This window comes from Perna viridis, chromosome 4 (assembly GCF_037379345.1).
Source record: "Perna viridis isolate PV_CMFRI_1.1 ecotype Kerala chromosome 4, ASM3737934v1, whole genome shotgun sequence".
In the NCBI taxonomy this organism is placed as follows: Eukaryota; Metazoa; Mollusca; class Bivalvia; order Mytilida; family Mytilidae; genus Perna; species Perna viridis.
In genome coordinates this window covers 42,611,422-42,627,513 of record NC_142448.1, presented here as the reverse complement: position 1 = coordinate 42,627,513, position 16,092 = coordinate 42,611,422, and the positions used below count along the sequence as shown (strand labels likewise).

The following is a 16,092-nucleotide window of genomic DNA, read 5'->3' as shown; positions in this document are numbered from 1 at the left end:
TATCACACATGAATTACTAGTTATCGTTTGAAAAGGATTGGGATTCGCATGCTCATGTAATTATCGAAGTAATTTTTGCGATTTTTTTCTCATAATATATTATAAACGTGATACTGTGTATATTGCGGTATCAGATAGTAATCAAAAATGTCTTCTTGGTGCGAATTGTCTACATCACGTGACAATATTTTCTACGTAAACTTCATGGTAGTAATGTTTTATTGTCTGAAAACTTTAAACTCTAATATATATTTAATATATAAAAGTTTAACTTGGAAACTTGTTCTGCTTTTAGAATATTATTTCTCTACACAATTATTATAATAAATTAAAATAAAGAGGACACATATGTTTTAGAAGAAGAATATCATCATTTTTACATGATTTACGATACAGTGAGACCTGCTTAAACCAAACCATATTGAACTTAAGGAGGTAGACCTAGGGTAAGGGACATAACTCATGAAATCAGTGATATGTTTCTATCACATTCAATTTCACTAAAGTCTTTCAAGCTTTCATTTGATACGGAATGAAGTTAGTCCAAGTTACTTACATGAGATTGATGTAAAATGCTGACTACAAACGTTCCAATGATTTGTAAGAGTTGTGTTCCTTACCCTAGGTCTACCTCCTTAAAAGTTGATTTAGTTAGGACAGGTGTCCGGTTTACTAAGGTTTACAATAATTTGAATTGATATAAAGAGACTTCAAAAAGTTTCTGCAATTGGCAGGTCTTCAGATTTTTTATAATTCGATTTAGATATGTTTCGCTGTATATTACAATAAGTACTCACATGCAACCTCCACAATTCCTCTCCTACTAATAATTTCTCCTTCTTCTTCCAGTGCTTTGGCATCAGCATAGCCATGACATTCACACCAGAAATCATTACCTCCATAATACTCCTTAACTTCCTCTCTGGTGAGCTCTAATGTAGATATAACGACCTTGACTCCCGAGTCAGGGTCTACCTCTTCTTTTTTCCTTTCGTGAATCTGCCATTGTCTTGAACATTTGTACCCGATGCGAACAACGTTGATAGCCTTACATGTAATTGTAATTGGAAGAGTTTTCACAATATAGTAGTGATCATCTGGTTCCTGAATGAATGTCGGAGCCCGGGAATTTCCAAGATTGCTAGGAAAAGGTGATTGCCTTGGATCTACAAAAGAATGTACTTTTAGATTATTACTAGGTTGTATTATTACGAAAGGAATATTAAGCATGAAAGTATATCCAATAAATTGCTGCGATTAATGTAGTTAACCTCTGAGAATCTTCCCTTGCTTGAATTACCATTACCTGATGAAATAACATAAATGTCATGTAGGTTTAATCCATTAGTCATTTCAGAATTTAAACATGTATTTTTTTCTAATTTTGATGGAGAATTTAAATCTCCTTATCAATTATCCAGTTAACTACATGTACCTAGGGAAGTTCATCTGGTAATGGTCATTCAATCGAGGGAAGATCAACTCAATTCCCTGAGGTTAACTATGTTACTCGCTGTAATCGTTTATCAATGTAATATTCAAAGATGATATATATTGTTCCTCTCATTACAGTATAAGCATCCAATTTCCTGGTTAATATCATACTGTATATTTCAAGGGATCAATTTGGAATCTTGATCTAAAGGGTCAAGGGTTCTCCAGTTCCATCAACGAAAGGTAAAAAAAAAAGAAAATACCAGGAAAAGCGGGATTTATTTGTTGTTAACCAAAGGTTTTTATATCAATGCGGGTGACTTTTACTGATTTGATCATTTTTATGACTCATTTGCTAAATTTTAGCGGGGATGTGAAACGTTGCCCCTCCTTCAAAAATTAATCTTGCCAGTAAATAGACTTTTTATAGGTCAATGAACAAACATTGCACTTGGAAACACAGTGAAACTTGTTTAAACCAAACCCTTTTTTGGACTGAAGAATCTGTACGGTTTAAGGAGGTAGACCTAGGGTAAGGGACATAACTCTTGAAATCAGTGATATGTCTATGTCATATTCAATTTCATTGAAGCCTATCAAGCTTTCATTTGAAACAAGATGAAATCATTCCAAGTTACTTTGATGCTTACATGAGATTGATGTAAAATAATGAATACAAACGTTCTAATGATTTGTAAGAGTTATGTCCCTTACCCTAGGTCTACCTCCTTAAACAAGTGTTCAGTTTACCCAGGTTAAAAAAATACCTTGAAATTACTATAATAGTACTTTAAAAAGTGTCTGGTGTAGAAAGGTCTCCGATTATTCAGGGTTGAGTTTAGTCCTGTTTCTCAGTATAATCACAAAGACGACATCTTAGGAGAAGAGTAAATCAAAGACTTGATTTCAACATCTGCAGGACGCTGAAAACGTGCTAATACGATATATATAGCTTATCTGAAAATATGCAGAGGTTAAAATGATATTTCTTGATGAAAAATCTGTTCCACACTGTAGGCAAGACCGTTTATCTTACTTATTTTTCAACACTCTATCTTTTTAAAGAAGAACCGGATCTATTTAAATCATATATTTTTTACTCTTTCTTCAGTCTTTTCTTTGAATTATTACTTGAGCGTTGCTGATTTAAATGCACGTAGGGAATCGAATTTTGCTTATTGCGTTGATAAGGAAAGAAACTGTTATTAATCATATAATCAGTTTTTCTAGAAGGTCTGGGTTTATCGACGAAAGATGGAGTAACCATTCAAGTTAGGGAGTTTCTAGAAGTTGTTCAACTGGAAGAGAAAATTTAAGAGACAACTGACTAAAACTATGAGTTTGAATTCGGAATAGACATGATATCATCGCAAAAGTGCAACGGAATGTTTACAACAGCGACTTGAAGCAAATAACTTCTGTTTGTATATTAAGGAGGTAGCTACACCTAGGGTAAGGGACATAAATCTTGAAATCAGTGATATGTTTGTATTATATTCAATTTTGACAAAGCCTTTCAAGCTTTCATTTGAAACTGAATGAAATCAGTTACTTTGACGCTTACATTAGATTGATGTAAAATGCTGAATACAAACGTTCCCATGATTTGTAAGAGTTCTGTCCCTCATCCTAGGTCTACCTCCTTAAATTATTTTTTAACTATGGGGACTTTTTGGTAAATACTTTGAAGATATGATTTTTGTTTTAAACTCTTATGTAATGTGAACATGTTACATGCAAGACATGAGCTGATTGAATATGAGGAAACGATTACTAAAACCGATTTATTGTAATCTCTTTCTGTACATACGACGTTTAATTCTTAACTTAACCGCAAATAAATCATATATTTTTGAGAAAAAAGTGGATAATTTCAGACAAAGCAGTTTTTGCAGGGCTTGGTTATAAAATATCATATTTGCTTTATTGACAAACTAAGTTTTGTCCTACAAGCATTTAAATCTTTGATGATAGTTCAGCTTAATGAACTGAAATAAGACTTGATCAAAGATGTATTTTAGATTACCTCTGCCTTCTAGAGATGTACAGATATCGAGCACCTGCTCAAGTATGTCTTTATTAACTTATTAACACCTGATAATATCCCTACACCTTGCGAGATCGGGGTGATACGGACATACTGACATAGAAGATTTATTGTAGGACACTTTTTATTAGTCATTTCCCACTAGTGTATCAATCGTTGGCTTTGATGATCTGATTATTTTCTGTCATGATTGTGGTGGATCTTTTAACAGTGTTGGCGAACAAAGCGTGTCTATGAACATTGTTTTTACTGTATAACAAAGTAAAGGACTTAGATAAATTTTCAGATAAACTCAGAATAAAACATTTAACCAAAACATAAAACACAAAAATATGCCAGTGTCAGGCTCTATCAAAAAACTTCTCAAAAGGAATACGTGTTAAGACTGTCGAATTAGTTGGCTGATTTTTTTATAACTTTGAACTATTTTAAGTAACAATGAAGGTGTTCCCACATACCGGACATTTAAACAACTTTTGAAATGGGCCCTTTTGACCAGGATCTGGGGAAATGACCGAAGTTCTTTTCGCTTTTGTTCACACTATTGTCCACAACTTTATAAGATAGAGATGGTGTTTTTGGTGAAAGGTTTAAGATCGATAGACCTTTGTATCATTTAGGGAATGGTTTAGCGATTTATTTTTCTCATACATGATAGCACCTTCCCTCTTTAGACACAAAAGTCATGATGGAAGGCTATCAATGACACCAGAATTTGTTTATATTTTATTTTGAGTTGGCTGTTACCACCATCCATGAGAGGAATTTTTTAATAAATTTATTTGAAGATTTGCAAAATAGATTAAAGATCAGGATTACCGTTGTTGGGACCCCTCCTTTCTATTTGAAAATTTGTCATTTTCATATGTAAAATTTACAAAAAAAAGGAAAATAATGTCGTAGCATTCCCCTTTTTGTGAGGAATTTCGGCTGGTACCATCCTTTTCAAAGTGTCTGGATCCGCCCCTGTTCCAGAATTTGTAATATTATAAATATAATTGGTATTTTCGTTGAATGGTTATTCGTTGGTACGAATAAGTATGTAGTTAATTGTTGCATCGTACATTGATAAGTTTCAAGGTCTAAGTGACATTGACTCATGTGTCCATAAGTATGGAAGTCTATATCTGTCATCAAGATAAATAAAAGTCGCAAAAAATTATCTCGAAAAGTCGTGATACATGGTGTATTTTGTCGACATAAATGACAATTTTATCTCAAAAAGTCACGATAATTTTTCGGGATTCGGGATTCGAACCCCTTCTCTTCTCTGACATTTATGGCAATACCGCCTGCACTAAGTCCAACGCTCTACACCACTCGACCAACTTGGCTATATGTATCACGATGACAGAAATAGACTGCCATACGTAAGTCAATTATTTCTTGACATCTCTTAATGAAGTGTAAGTCTATATAAATCTTTATTGAAATTAAAAGGAAAGACCGAGACCCGATCAAAATCAACTTTCCAACTGTCACTCAAATCTGCAATACTGTAGAATTAATTTTGGAACTTGGTTTCGCAAATTTATTCAAAAGTAGTCTTGCAAGGAATGATAAAGATCTATATTTTAAGGTTAACAGGACACCTATATATTTTACACCCATTGTTTGGCATATTCTGTTCTGTCATTAACTAGTCCCCCAATATAAAATACAAAAATTCAATCATATATGTTGCAAATTTCGATATTCTGCACACGTGTTTCAAGCAGTAACTTCTCATCAACAGCATTAGAATAAAATGTGAAGGAAGATCTTTATCCAAATTTTAATTGTATACAAGAAGTACTGAAAACCAAAACTATCGAAATAGAGAGCCAAATCTATCACCGAGAGGTTCTACCGTACACGGAATGAAGCCTCGGTGTTTTAGGTATTTTGGAATTTGAGAATTTGAAAACTGCAAATTTTAATAAATATGATAAATAAAATTTGATATATATCGTGGTCCGATAAAAAGGTCTGATAATACTTTTGCATATCGGCTTTGATCCAGTCTTGTACAAGTCTTTTCGCTATTTTGATTGCTTTGTTCTGTCATATACAGTGAATGTACTTTTATTCGTGGGTATCAATTTTACGTGGTTTAGGGGAAAAGCACAAATTCGTGGATTCTTAAATTAAAAAAGTAAAATAATCCTTTTCGTTAGGAATCAAATTTTGTGCTTCACCTAACCCACGAAATCCACGAATATTGCTGTATCTTGTTCATATCATTTGTTAATAAACTAGAAAGTCAAAAATATATTAAAGTCAAAAGTCATACATTTTCCCCACTGCCTAGTTCTTACATAGACCGACATTAAACAATTCCAAGAACAGTAGCTTCGTGCCGGCAAAGCATCTTATATACAACAGATGTATCAAATTCCATTACTTTAAAGCAATACTTAACAAGCTCTACAGAGATGTTTCGTGATTTTTTCCCATTGTGCGATTCTTACAGAGACTGATACTTAATAATAACAGTAGCTTCACACCGTCGAAACATCACCTGTACGCATCACTTTTATATACAACAGTTATATTATTCACTATTACGTTGAAGCTATGCTTGTCTGGCTATACATAGATACTTCACGTTTTTCCCCGCTACCTGATTCTTACAGAGAAAGATTTACAGATCAGAAGCTTCATACTAGGGGAGTATCACGTGCATTTATCACCTGTATATACAACAGGTATATTAATTACCATTACGTATAGGTTGAAGCTATGCTTGACAGGCTATACAGAAATGTTTTGTGTATCCCTCACTGCCCGCTTCTTACAGAGACCGACTTGAAATCATTCCCAGAACAGTAGCTTCACACCGTCGAAGCATTACCTTTATTTATCACCTTAATATACAACAGGTATATCAATTAACATTACTTTGAAGCTATACTTGACAAACTCTACATAGACGTTTTCCCGCACTGCCTGCTTCTTACAAAAGCTGACACTTTACATCATTTCCAGGTCAGTCGAAGCATCACCTGTATTTATCACCTTAATATAAAAAGGTATATTAATTATCATTACTCTGAAGCTATGTTTGACAGGCTCTACACAGACGTTTTCCCGCACTGCCCGATTCTCACAGGGACTGATACTTGATAATCCCCAGAACAGTTGCTTCATACTGTCGAAGCATAACCTGTATTTATCACCTTAATATAAATAGGTATATTAATTACCATTACTTTGAAGCTATGCTTGACAGGCTCTACAGAGATGTTTCGTGTACCATAGTACTTTAAATGACTAGGGTTAATAGTAAATTGGGTGTGTAAACACATTCCCAATGATTACTTTGTGAAAATGTCATTCTTAGCAAGAAAACATTTAGTGAAATGTATTATTTCCATTGATATGTACGCCGAGACAACAATGTTCTTTTTTACTCTGTCAGCTTATGCACTGAGTTGCACTACACATTAAAATATTTTGAGATAAAACACCTGGTATATTACACTGCATTTCTATTACTGAGAATTTAACCATATAAGTTAGTTTAAACGAAACGCCTCCAAGAAGAAACGCCTTTCTATACCAGTTCTTTTTCTGTTCTTTTCTCAACAAGCTTTTTTGTTTGTAGGTTTTGTCTGGAAAGCAGTGCCAACTTCCGTGCATATGCCATGAACACACCAATCAGGATTTTTTTCTTCTTTTTTTTTGTTTTGTCTTGACTACTCAATTCAGTTACTCACATTTTTTGAATAATAAGCAATTTGGTCTATTTTACCAGGATACAAGTTATTGGACAACTACCTTTTCTATACAAAGTGTCAATCCGAGGCTTCTCTAGCTTCAGGAAGCTTAGTCTCTCAGCTGATACGCTACCTAGAAGTTTTGACATTTACATCGATTTTCTAAAGGTGGCAAAGTGCTTAAACAAAAGCTTCTATGACACAAATGTGCTGCCGTAGATTAAAATCGTCATTTTAAACTTTCTACGGCCTTCATCATGACCTGGTTGACCGATGTAAAGTGGCCAATTTCTAATATGACCAAAAGAACTCCAACCATCATAAATATTTTCGTCTTGCACAGGACTTTCTCTTTAGCGGAAAGCATGTTAGGTGTCTAATGAAACAAAACAGGAACTGCTTAGGATTCTGGGACACCTGAGATCACCTAAACAACAAAAGGCGTCTTGCAAAAAAGCAGGATCACCCGCATGCACAGACTATCTCTCGTTTATATCTTTGATGTTACATTTTCTCGAACATATACGAGATGAATTAATGAATGAATGAATGAAGTTAATTTCTCACTTAAAAATCATGATTTTTTTTAATTTTCGCAATAACACCTGATAATTGAATGTGCAACACAGTTACGCAGTTTATGTTAAGAATATGCCAAAGGTAAATGATATAGAGCAGGGAATTCATTGACAGTCCAGATACATTTTGGCATTTGCACCGACGTTACCCTCATCAAACTAAAACAATTCTGGTAATGCAATCACACGCCATCTTTAATACAACTAATGAATATCAGAATACATCTTATGTACAGTATATAAACTAACAACGTGTAACATTTCCTGCATGTTATGCCAATTAAGCTCATTTCAATATTTGTCATTTGACCTACGTCAAAGCTTTAGCCGATACTGGGCCCGATGTCATAGACTTCCTGTATTCAAAAATTTGTCTTATCAGATAACTAGACATTGACGATTTCAGAAGGCCCAAAAGGCTTTGCAGAAAATTTATTTCTTTTTTAAATTGTTTATTGAAGCCAAGCCCAGATCCTATTTCTTGACACTCCAAGTAGGAAATGTTGAAACCTCCTCAAGCAAGCACTAAACGATAATTTTTGGCTTTGAAATTTAATATATAAACACGATCTTGAACCTACATGTATGATTCACTTTAAAAAAAAACTAGCCGACTGAAGTAAAAATACTTGCCAAATGAACGTATGCCTAAAAAAATTGTGCATGCTCTGTAATAATTCCTTGGAAAAATTGTAAACAAGTTAATATCATACTTAACCAGTAAGTCTCCATCAGAGCAACACATATAGAATCTATCTTTTAATAGCAGATGCGTATTATAAACAAACTATTTGCGGAATCATGCACTTTCCCTACTGTTACCCATACAGATGTGACCCCTAGCTGTGCAGCTGCATTTGTTATGCTGATAAAACAAACTTAACATTGATTATTAGAAAGCCAGATACTTGTTTCGCAATAAATCACTCAACAAGTCTTTGATGAAATTCCTTTTTGATAAGCTGAAATATGTCATGAATAAGAAAACGAAATCGACCGTTAAAGTTCAGAAATTATTTAACCATCTTTTTCACCAGCATGTTCTCATGTAAAAGGCCAATACACACTTGGCGATTAGTCTCATTGTAACCATAACATTAAGTTCGATGTACAATTATACCTTCTTCAATTTATTCTACATTTTTGTGAGATCTTTACCAGGATATGTATCTCCATTGTAATCAAAAACTAACGATGAGTGAGAAGGCCAACGGTTTCAGATCTTGATTGAAAGTTGAGATTAAAACTCATTTAAAATAGAAAATTTAAACGAACCCACACAAGTTAAAGTCGTGAGAACACTCCAAAAATGCATGTCCAGAAATCGTAACAGGACAAACCATTTCCCTTTAGAAATAAAGAAATTAATCATAGTTAATTTAATATAAACGTTTGATGCATTTAATGTGTCTTCTCTATTGAAACTTTATACTAGACTTTCCATCAAAGTTTCAAAACTAAATTAACCCAAGTACAATACAAAAAAAACTCTTCAAAAGTAGGTTAAGCAAATTGTGCACTTTGTTGATAATATAAATAGGTTTTTACTAGCAGGTGTAGGTAAACATCTCTATTGAAGACGAAAAATGAACAAGTTATACTTTATTCTGAATTGGTACTCTGTAATTTTATAAGTCAACAACGTCTAAACTACTATATTTTAAAATCCTTCAGACATTTAACTATTTAACAGGTGCATTCCATTTTTGTTTATTGGTTGATAAATCTACAATTTACATTATAACGCAAAAACGTAATGTAAGCATGTTGCACATTGTTCGAATGGCTCAAAATCGTTCTCTCCGGAATGGCCTACGTAATTTGACAGTGATTGTTTGAACTTTTAACGCCGGCGCAGAGCGGTTGTTTAAGGAAGAGTGATCAAATGAACCAAGATTCTAGCGGAAATCAAAATAATGTAATCAAGAAAGGAAAAAAAGACACACACAACAAAGAACATTAAAAACCCAAATAATACGTACAAAGCAACAAAAGTATAAGAGCAACTCGGACTCCACTAAAAACTGGGAGCATGGATCACGCGCAGGGATAGGTCTTTTTCTTTTCTATAAACACCTGCCGAGTTGCTCACAAAAAGTCTAGTCTGAGGTAGACAAAAGAGGTAAAGAAAATAAATAGGCTCTCATGATGCAGATGGATGTACCGTAACGATCCACGAGTTCATGATGAAGACCATAACAAGTCTCACATATCTCCGTGGATCGACGCTCCAGTCATACCAACTTAGTGGTGTATCATTAACAGTCATTATTTGTATAAAAATAGCCTCCTTTTTATAGACTAAAAATCATATTTAATATACATATGTATATGCATATGATATACAGCGATAAAATTTGTAATTTTGATCGCATGTCTTTTACTGCAGACATATAGCAGCTATCTGATTTTCTACGTCAGAGGTTAGCGATTCTGTAAACAAATATCTGTACAATTCATTTTAATAAACCAATAATTTTGACTTTTAAAAAAGTTTCAACTGTGGTCTGACCATTTCAATTTGGCAATTTTGTCTGTTTGTCAGCTGTCAACACCACGGTTCATTTTTTATTAACAGGTGGAATATCTTGAACTATTTCACTCAATGTAATCCGTATCATTAAAAGCGCAACTTGAAAGATGATGTTTACTCACTTTCAAATATCTTACTAACCCTAAATTAAGATATACAATGGCTCAAAGTATAGATGCTTCACTTTGTGCATTCATTTTATACAGAATTTGCTTTATCATAATTTGAACTTGTCGCAAACAAAAAATTGTGCACACCCTTACTATCTTAACATGTAGTTGCTATAAAGTAAACGGATTGTTAACTTTGAGTCTTTCACGAGCAGGTGTTTAAGTGCATATTGCCAGTGATGTCCCAAAATGAACGACTTAAATATACCCTATCATTATATCAAAATGTCTGTAATTAGGGTTTAAATACCTTTTCACATGTGACAGGTGGACCTGTATCCGAGATATACGTGGGTAAACATTTAGGCTTTTCAGGACTAAAATGTTTGATAAAAAATACAGCACGAGACTACAAACATTACTTTGTGCATACAAGCTGTGCATGTGATGTCAGTCCTTAGTCAAAAGTAACAATATCAGATAAGAAATAAGGAAAACAATGTCAGTTGTCTTGGAAATGTACGTATGCCACGATGTGGCCCCTTACTGTGACAAAATTTGATAAGAAGAATTATACCTTACAGACCAGCTACAAGTAAAAATAAATCCATATTTATATTAGCCTCTCTGTAAGAATATCACAAAGGAAACCTTAATTCCCAAAGGAATATGTTTCAAAATGCATCTATTGTTTATGTCAGTAGTTCCGCGGTTACCGATCCTGTAACTAGTCCTCATAAATTGAGGATGTTTCATTCATAGATGATAGAACTTAGCTTACATACTCCCCTTTAGCATTAAAGGAGAAGGAATGTTAGTTCAAAGTTACTCCTACAATGTAAGAGGTTGGAAGTCCGTTCCTCCATAAAGTTAGGATGGCACCAAGTCAGAAAATAGCTTGCCAGACAACCTCCAGCACTGCTGAAGTAAGTTCAAAGTGACATTTAATCTACAACATTTGAAATGTTAACATTTTCCATGTCTGGTCTTTGTACCTGGATTACATTCTTTTGATTACCGCTATAACCTTGGTTCCCTTGATTACTCCTTCCTGGTAATATGCACAACTACATGTTGGATCCATACTACATACCGAGTTTCGTTAAATATTGTTCAGTAGCTTAAGAGGCTATTCAGGTACTGACGGACGGATGGACACATGAAAAACATTAAACCCTCCGAAACTTTACTGCTTGGGTATGTAGTGAAATTTTCATGCCTTTTTTTTACTATAATACTTCATCAATACAACAATGTTCACAATAATCGCCCTACGGCTGTGGTCCGTATTGTTATGACATTAACGATATCAAACTGCAGCTTACCACCATGATGTATATGGGAAACTAACTATATTTGTGGTAACGTAATCACTTTCCTTACTGATAGACTGGCAGATGTGGCCCCTTACTGTGCCAGATGCATATGTTCTGTTGATTATTTAGGTGTAAGTTTTAATAAGAATTAGGCAAAATGGAAAATTTCAGGAACATGCATGTCAAAAACCCACCGATCGAACAATTCAATTTCTCTCAAGGATAATTTCTCTATTTGAAAAGACAATTGAATGTTAGAAAATTGATGTTTTGACGGACACGTTACCCGCCCTTGAAATGTTTAAGTTCAATGCATTTCAGTGAAACTATAACTCAACTAAATTTACTAAATCTAAAGTGACATGAAAAATCTTATATTTTTTCTTTGATTTTGATGATGCAAATAGTCAAATTAAACTTTCAAAATGGTGAGTTTTTCATACCAAGTTTCAACCAATACCAGTTTCTTACAGATACTGACACTTAAAACCAGATACTTGTTTATAGATAAATCACTCTACATGTCTTCGATAAAATCCAGGGATAAAATATTTCTTAAATTAGAAATTAAAATTGGGAACCCACGTTGATGAATGCTGCATGTTATATGATGAATAATACATTCAATATTGTATGATTAACTTGTCAAACGTAATTACAAAAAGGAGTGTTGCATTTTGCAGTTACCCACTCGCTTTCTGAATAAACCACTAAATGTTGAGTTGTTCTTTTAACGTCTAATGTCGTCTAGAAGAAAATAACAAGTATGCTTCCAAAAGTTTCAACAACAAATAAATATACGCTAACAAATTTGCTTCTCATAGTTCACCCCTCCCTCTTAGCTCTTCGTTGCATCTCTTATGAAATTATCAAGCCGATGAGTTGAAAAGAAAGCAATATTATTGATAAAAATTGAAGTAACCTTAAACAAAACAATACCGAGAATACCAAGAGAATAACACAAAAGAACAAAGAAGTCCGCACAGAAAATGAACAGCACAAACCCCACTCAAAAACGGGAATAAATCAAATACTGGTTTTAATATTATGCAACAAAAATGTTTCTAGTTACAGATGCAATCATTTTTCATATTGAATTGTCTTAAAATCACAGTCAAATATGATATTCCCGAGTTTTCAGCTTTATCTCAATGTATGAATATACTTTACAAAATTCATTATCCAGTATGAAAAGGTGACTGAAAATACAAATGTCGGTCTAACCTCTAAAAATACTTGAATTTTATTATATCCTTTTCAATTATAATAAACTCAGTGAGTAATAAAAAGGAATCAAGATTGGAGTGGAAATCAAAAATATATAATCCAAGGATTAAAACTAGACAGGGAAGAAAACACACACACACACACAACAAAGGACATGCAATAATCAAAATAACACGTGAAAATAATCAGGTAAATGAGCAACTCGGAACACTAAAAACTCGGAACATGGACCAGGTGCACCCGTAGGGTAAGCATCTTCTGCTTTTCAAGAAACAACCACCGAGTCAATCATAAATTGTATATAATGATACGACATAAAGGATCGTTACACATCCTACAGTTTTTACTCTCAGAGATGACCAGTGTTATCACTCTCTATGTAAACGTCACACTGTTTGAACTAAATGCATTGCTTCATGTTCTTATCTTCTTACCATGAACAAACACATTACGATTCTGTGTGTGCTTACGGTACTATACCAGAAAGAAGTTTCTTTCAAAAATGAAATATGTTGGTAACGTATAGTTTTTGGTACTCTCAAATATAAATAAATATAATTTATAATAATAATTAATATTATCATAAACATTATCATTATTTAAGTACCAGTACACGTAAAAATAAGACACTGTTTATGGTACATGTGTAAACTGATTCACGGTATAGAAAAACCCATGGATCAGACGATGCTTTTTTTTTTTGGTCTACATATGCTATATTTTTATGTGATAATAGTCTTTTCTGTGTTTAGATCTATACTTTTGAGAAAACTGCACTTCAATCTCATCTCCCACTAAAATCGACGATATCAAACCAAATCAAGACCGATAACTCTTGCAAAGTGTTAACTTCATGTACATCCTATATAGATTTTATCTCAAATCCGCAACCCCCAAATGAAAAACTAAGACTGGTCATGTGATCAGTTTCTGTTTCTGAACTAGAAATAAAACTGAATTCGGTGCGTTTTTGACACGCATGAATCACCACCTGTCTGATTTTCATAAAGACTGATCCTTCAATTATGAGGAGGAGGAAAAGGAGGGTGATGGAGGTGGTATAATCATGGTATCATGATGTAAATAGCAAAAACGATCACCTTATCTTCAGTCTTATTAAATTATTCCCCAATAAAATTAAATCAGCTTTTGTCAACGTAGGTTATTGGAATAGTCATTATATCGTTCAATCATGCTGAGTGCAAAAATAACAAGGAAATCATGAACTATATTTGTAAATTGAGAAAATGGAGGTGAATGTTTGACTTGCATTTATATTGAGGTATTAAATGGGATGTCACTAATTACATTATACTTATTAATTTGATTTGAATAATTGATTATGGTGTGAACTTTCTTACTTTTATTAATATCTGAAATAAAGATCGATATATCATATTACCATTAAATAAACTATCGTGTAACCAGAACTAATTCACTTGGCATCGTCAAGCTTAATTTATTGACAAGTGATGTCACTTGTCTTGACTGGAATTGGTGAACATCAAGAATGCTACATGAGAGGTTGAGAATGGTGTATACATCAGTACAAAGAAATAACGGACGAATAAAAAGTTAAGTTAGATTAGAATAGAATGGGAAGGATTTTTGAATAAGAAAGTTATATTTGTGCAATAGGAAATGGGATAGCTTTTATAGATGAAGTTGCAATATGATGGGTGCCGCTGGCGAAATTCGATATGAATACCCTTCACTTTATACTGGGCAATAACAAAATCACCGAACTGACAAACATTAAGCAAAAGTCAAAAACAAAATTGTCAAAAAGGTCATTTTTGTTTGGAATTCAAGTTGCAAGTTTTTGGGTTTTTTTGTGTCTTGACAGAATATTGAATAACAAAACACTTGCTTTATTAATAGTTGTAAGTAAAATCACAATTTTAAACTTTGAAACTATACAGTAGTTTCATTTATACCTTGAACAAGACGGGGGTGGTGGTATAGTCCGAACAATGTAACTGCTTGAAGCTTATACAGTTTGAATATGATCAACTGTGAATAAAATAAAGGCTTTTCAACGCAGTGCTCGATTAGCGTTGATGGCAATATGATTGCAATTAGCGTTAACAATGCCTAAGAGTAATGAAGGGAACCAAGAATCTAGCGAAAATCATAAGAACGCAAATCTGGGACAAAGACCAGACAGGGAAATAGATACACGCAAAAAAAATAAAATAATTAAAATAATACGTGCAAAGAAATAAATGTAAAAGAGGCACTCGGACCCAACTGAAAACTGGGAGCATGAACCAGGTGCACCTGTAGGGTAAGTATCATTTCAACTGAAATACTTAAAATCTTAATGGACGTGCATTTAGTTCCTTTCATTTTGAGATTTTTTTATATAAAAAACGGTGTTGCCATAGATGTCACAATGGTACGAGTTCGAGTCCCGCGGAGGGAACGACCAAACATTTGTATCGTAAATATGACAGTTCCATCATCGTTGAGAATTTTTCTGACCCTTCTATAAGTTTACATTATCTTCCCTGTATCAACTTGATGGAGCAGAGTAACAAATAGAGTCGTCACATTCGGAGGCGTATATTGATTACATTACATTGATTTGTTGTGACATGCATCATTAATTTGATCCTCTATCCCACATATTAACACCTAGATGAACTGTCCCGTACTACCATACATGGATTACTAGGTTATAGCCCTAGATTAATCCTACGAGGAGGAATGACCCGGCCAGCGAAAGCTATACTTCATATGGACTAGCTGGCCGAGTGGTCTAGGGTGCTGGACTTTGTGCAGGCGGTTTTGCCATAGATGTCGCAGTTCGAATCCCGCGGAGGGAACGACCAAAAATTTGCATCGCAAATATGACAGTTAAAACATCGTTTGGAATTTTTCAGACCCTTCTATACGTTTACATATCATCCCTGTATCAATTTGATCCGATGGAGCAGTGTAGCGAATAGAGTCATCACATTCTGAGACGTTTATTTATATAATATAACACCAAAAATAGTGTGTGCATTAATGTTCCATTCATTGTCACAAACCTTTTTTGTATTAATGACATAAATAAATAAAGCCAAATAAAGCACAACTCATTAAATTTTACAGTTGATGCTGCAAAAGCAATTATTGAAACTGACATAAAAAGTTGTGCAAGT

At 33.8% G+C, this 16,092-nt stretch overlaps 1 protein-coding gene across 2 annotated transcripts in view; it reads right to left on the bottom strand.

The window, feature by feature from the left end:
* Positions 1 to 16,092, bottom strand: part of LOC148620159 (netrin receptor UNC5B-a-like) — a 47,150-nt gene that overhangs the window by 25,178 nt on the left and 5,880 nt on the right. For both annotated transcript variants that reach the window (XM_088580785.1, XM_088580786.1), the window contains exon 2: positions 798 to 1,166. In XM_088580785.1, coding sequence (XP_088436911.1) covers positions 798 to 1,166 — 369 coding nt within the window. The remainder of the gene's footprint in view (positions 1 to 797; positions 1,167 to 16,092) is intronic.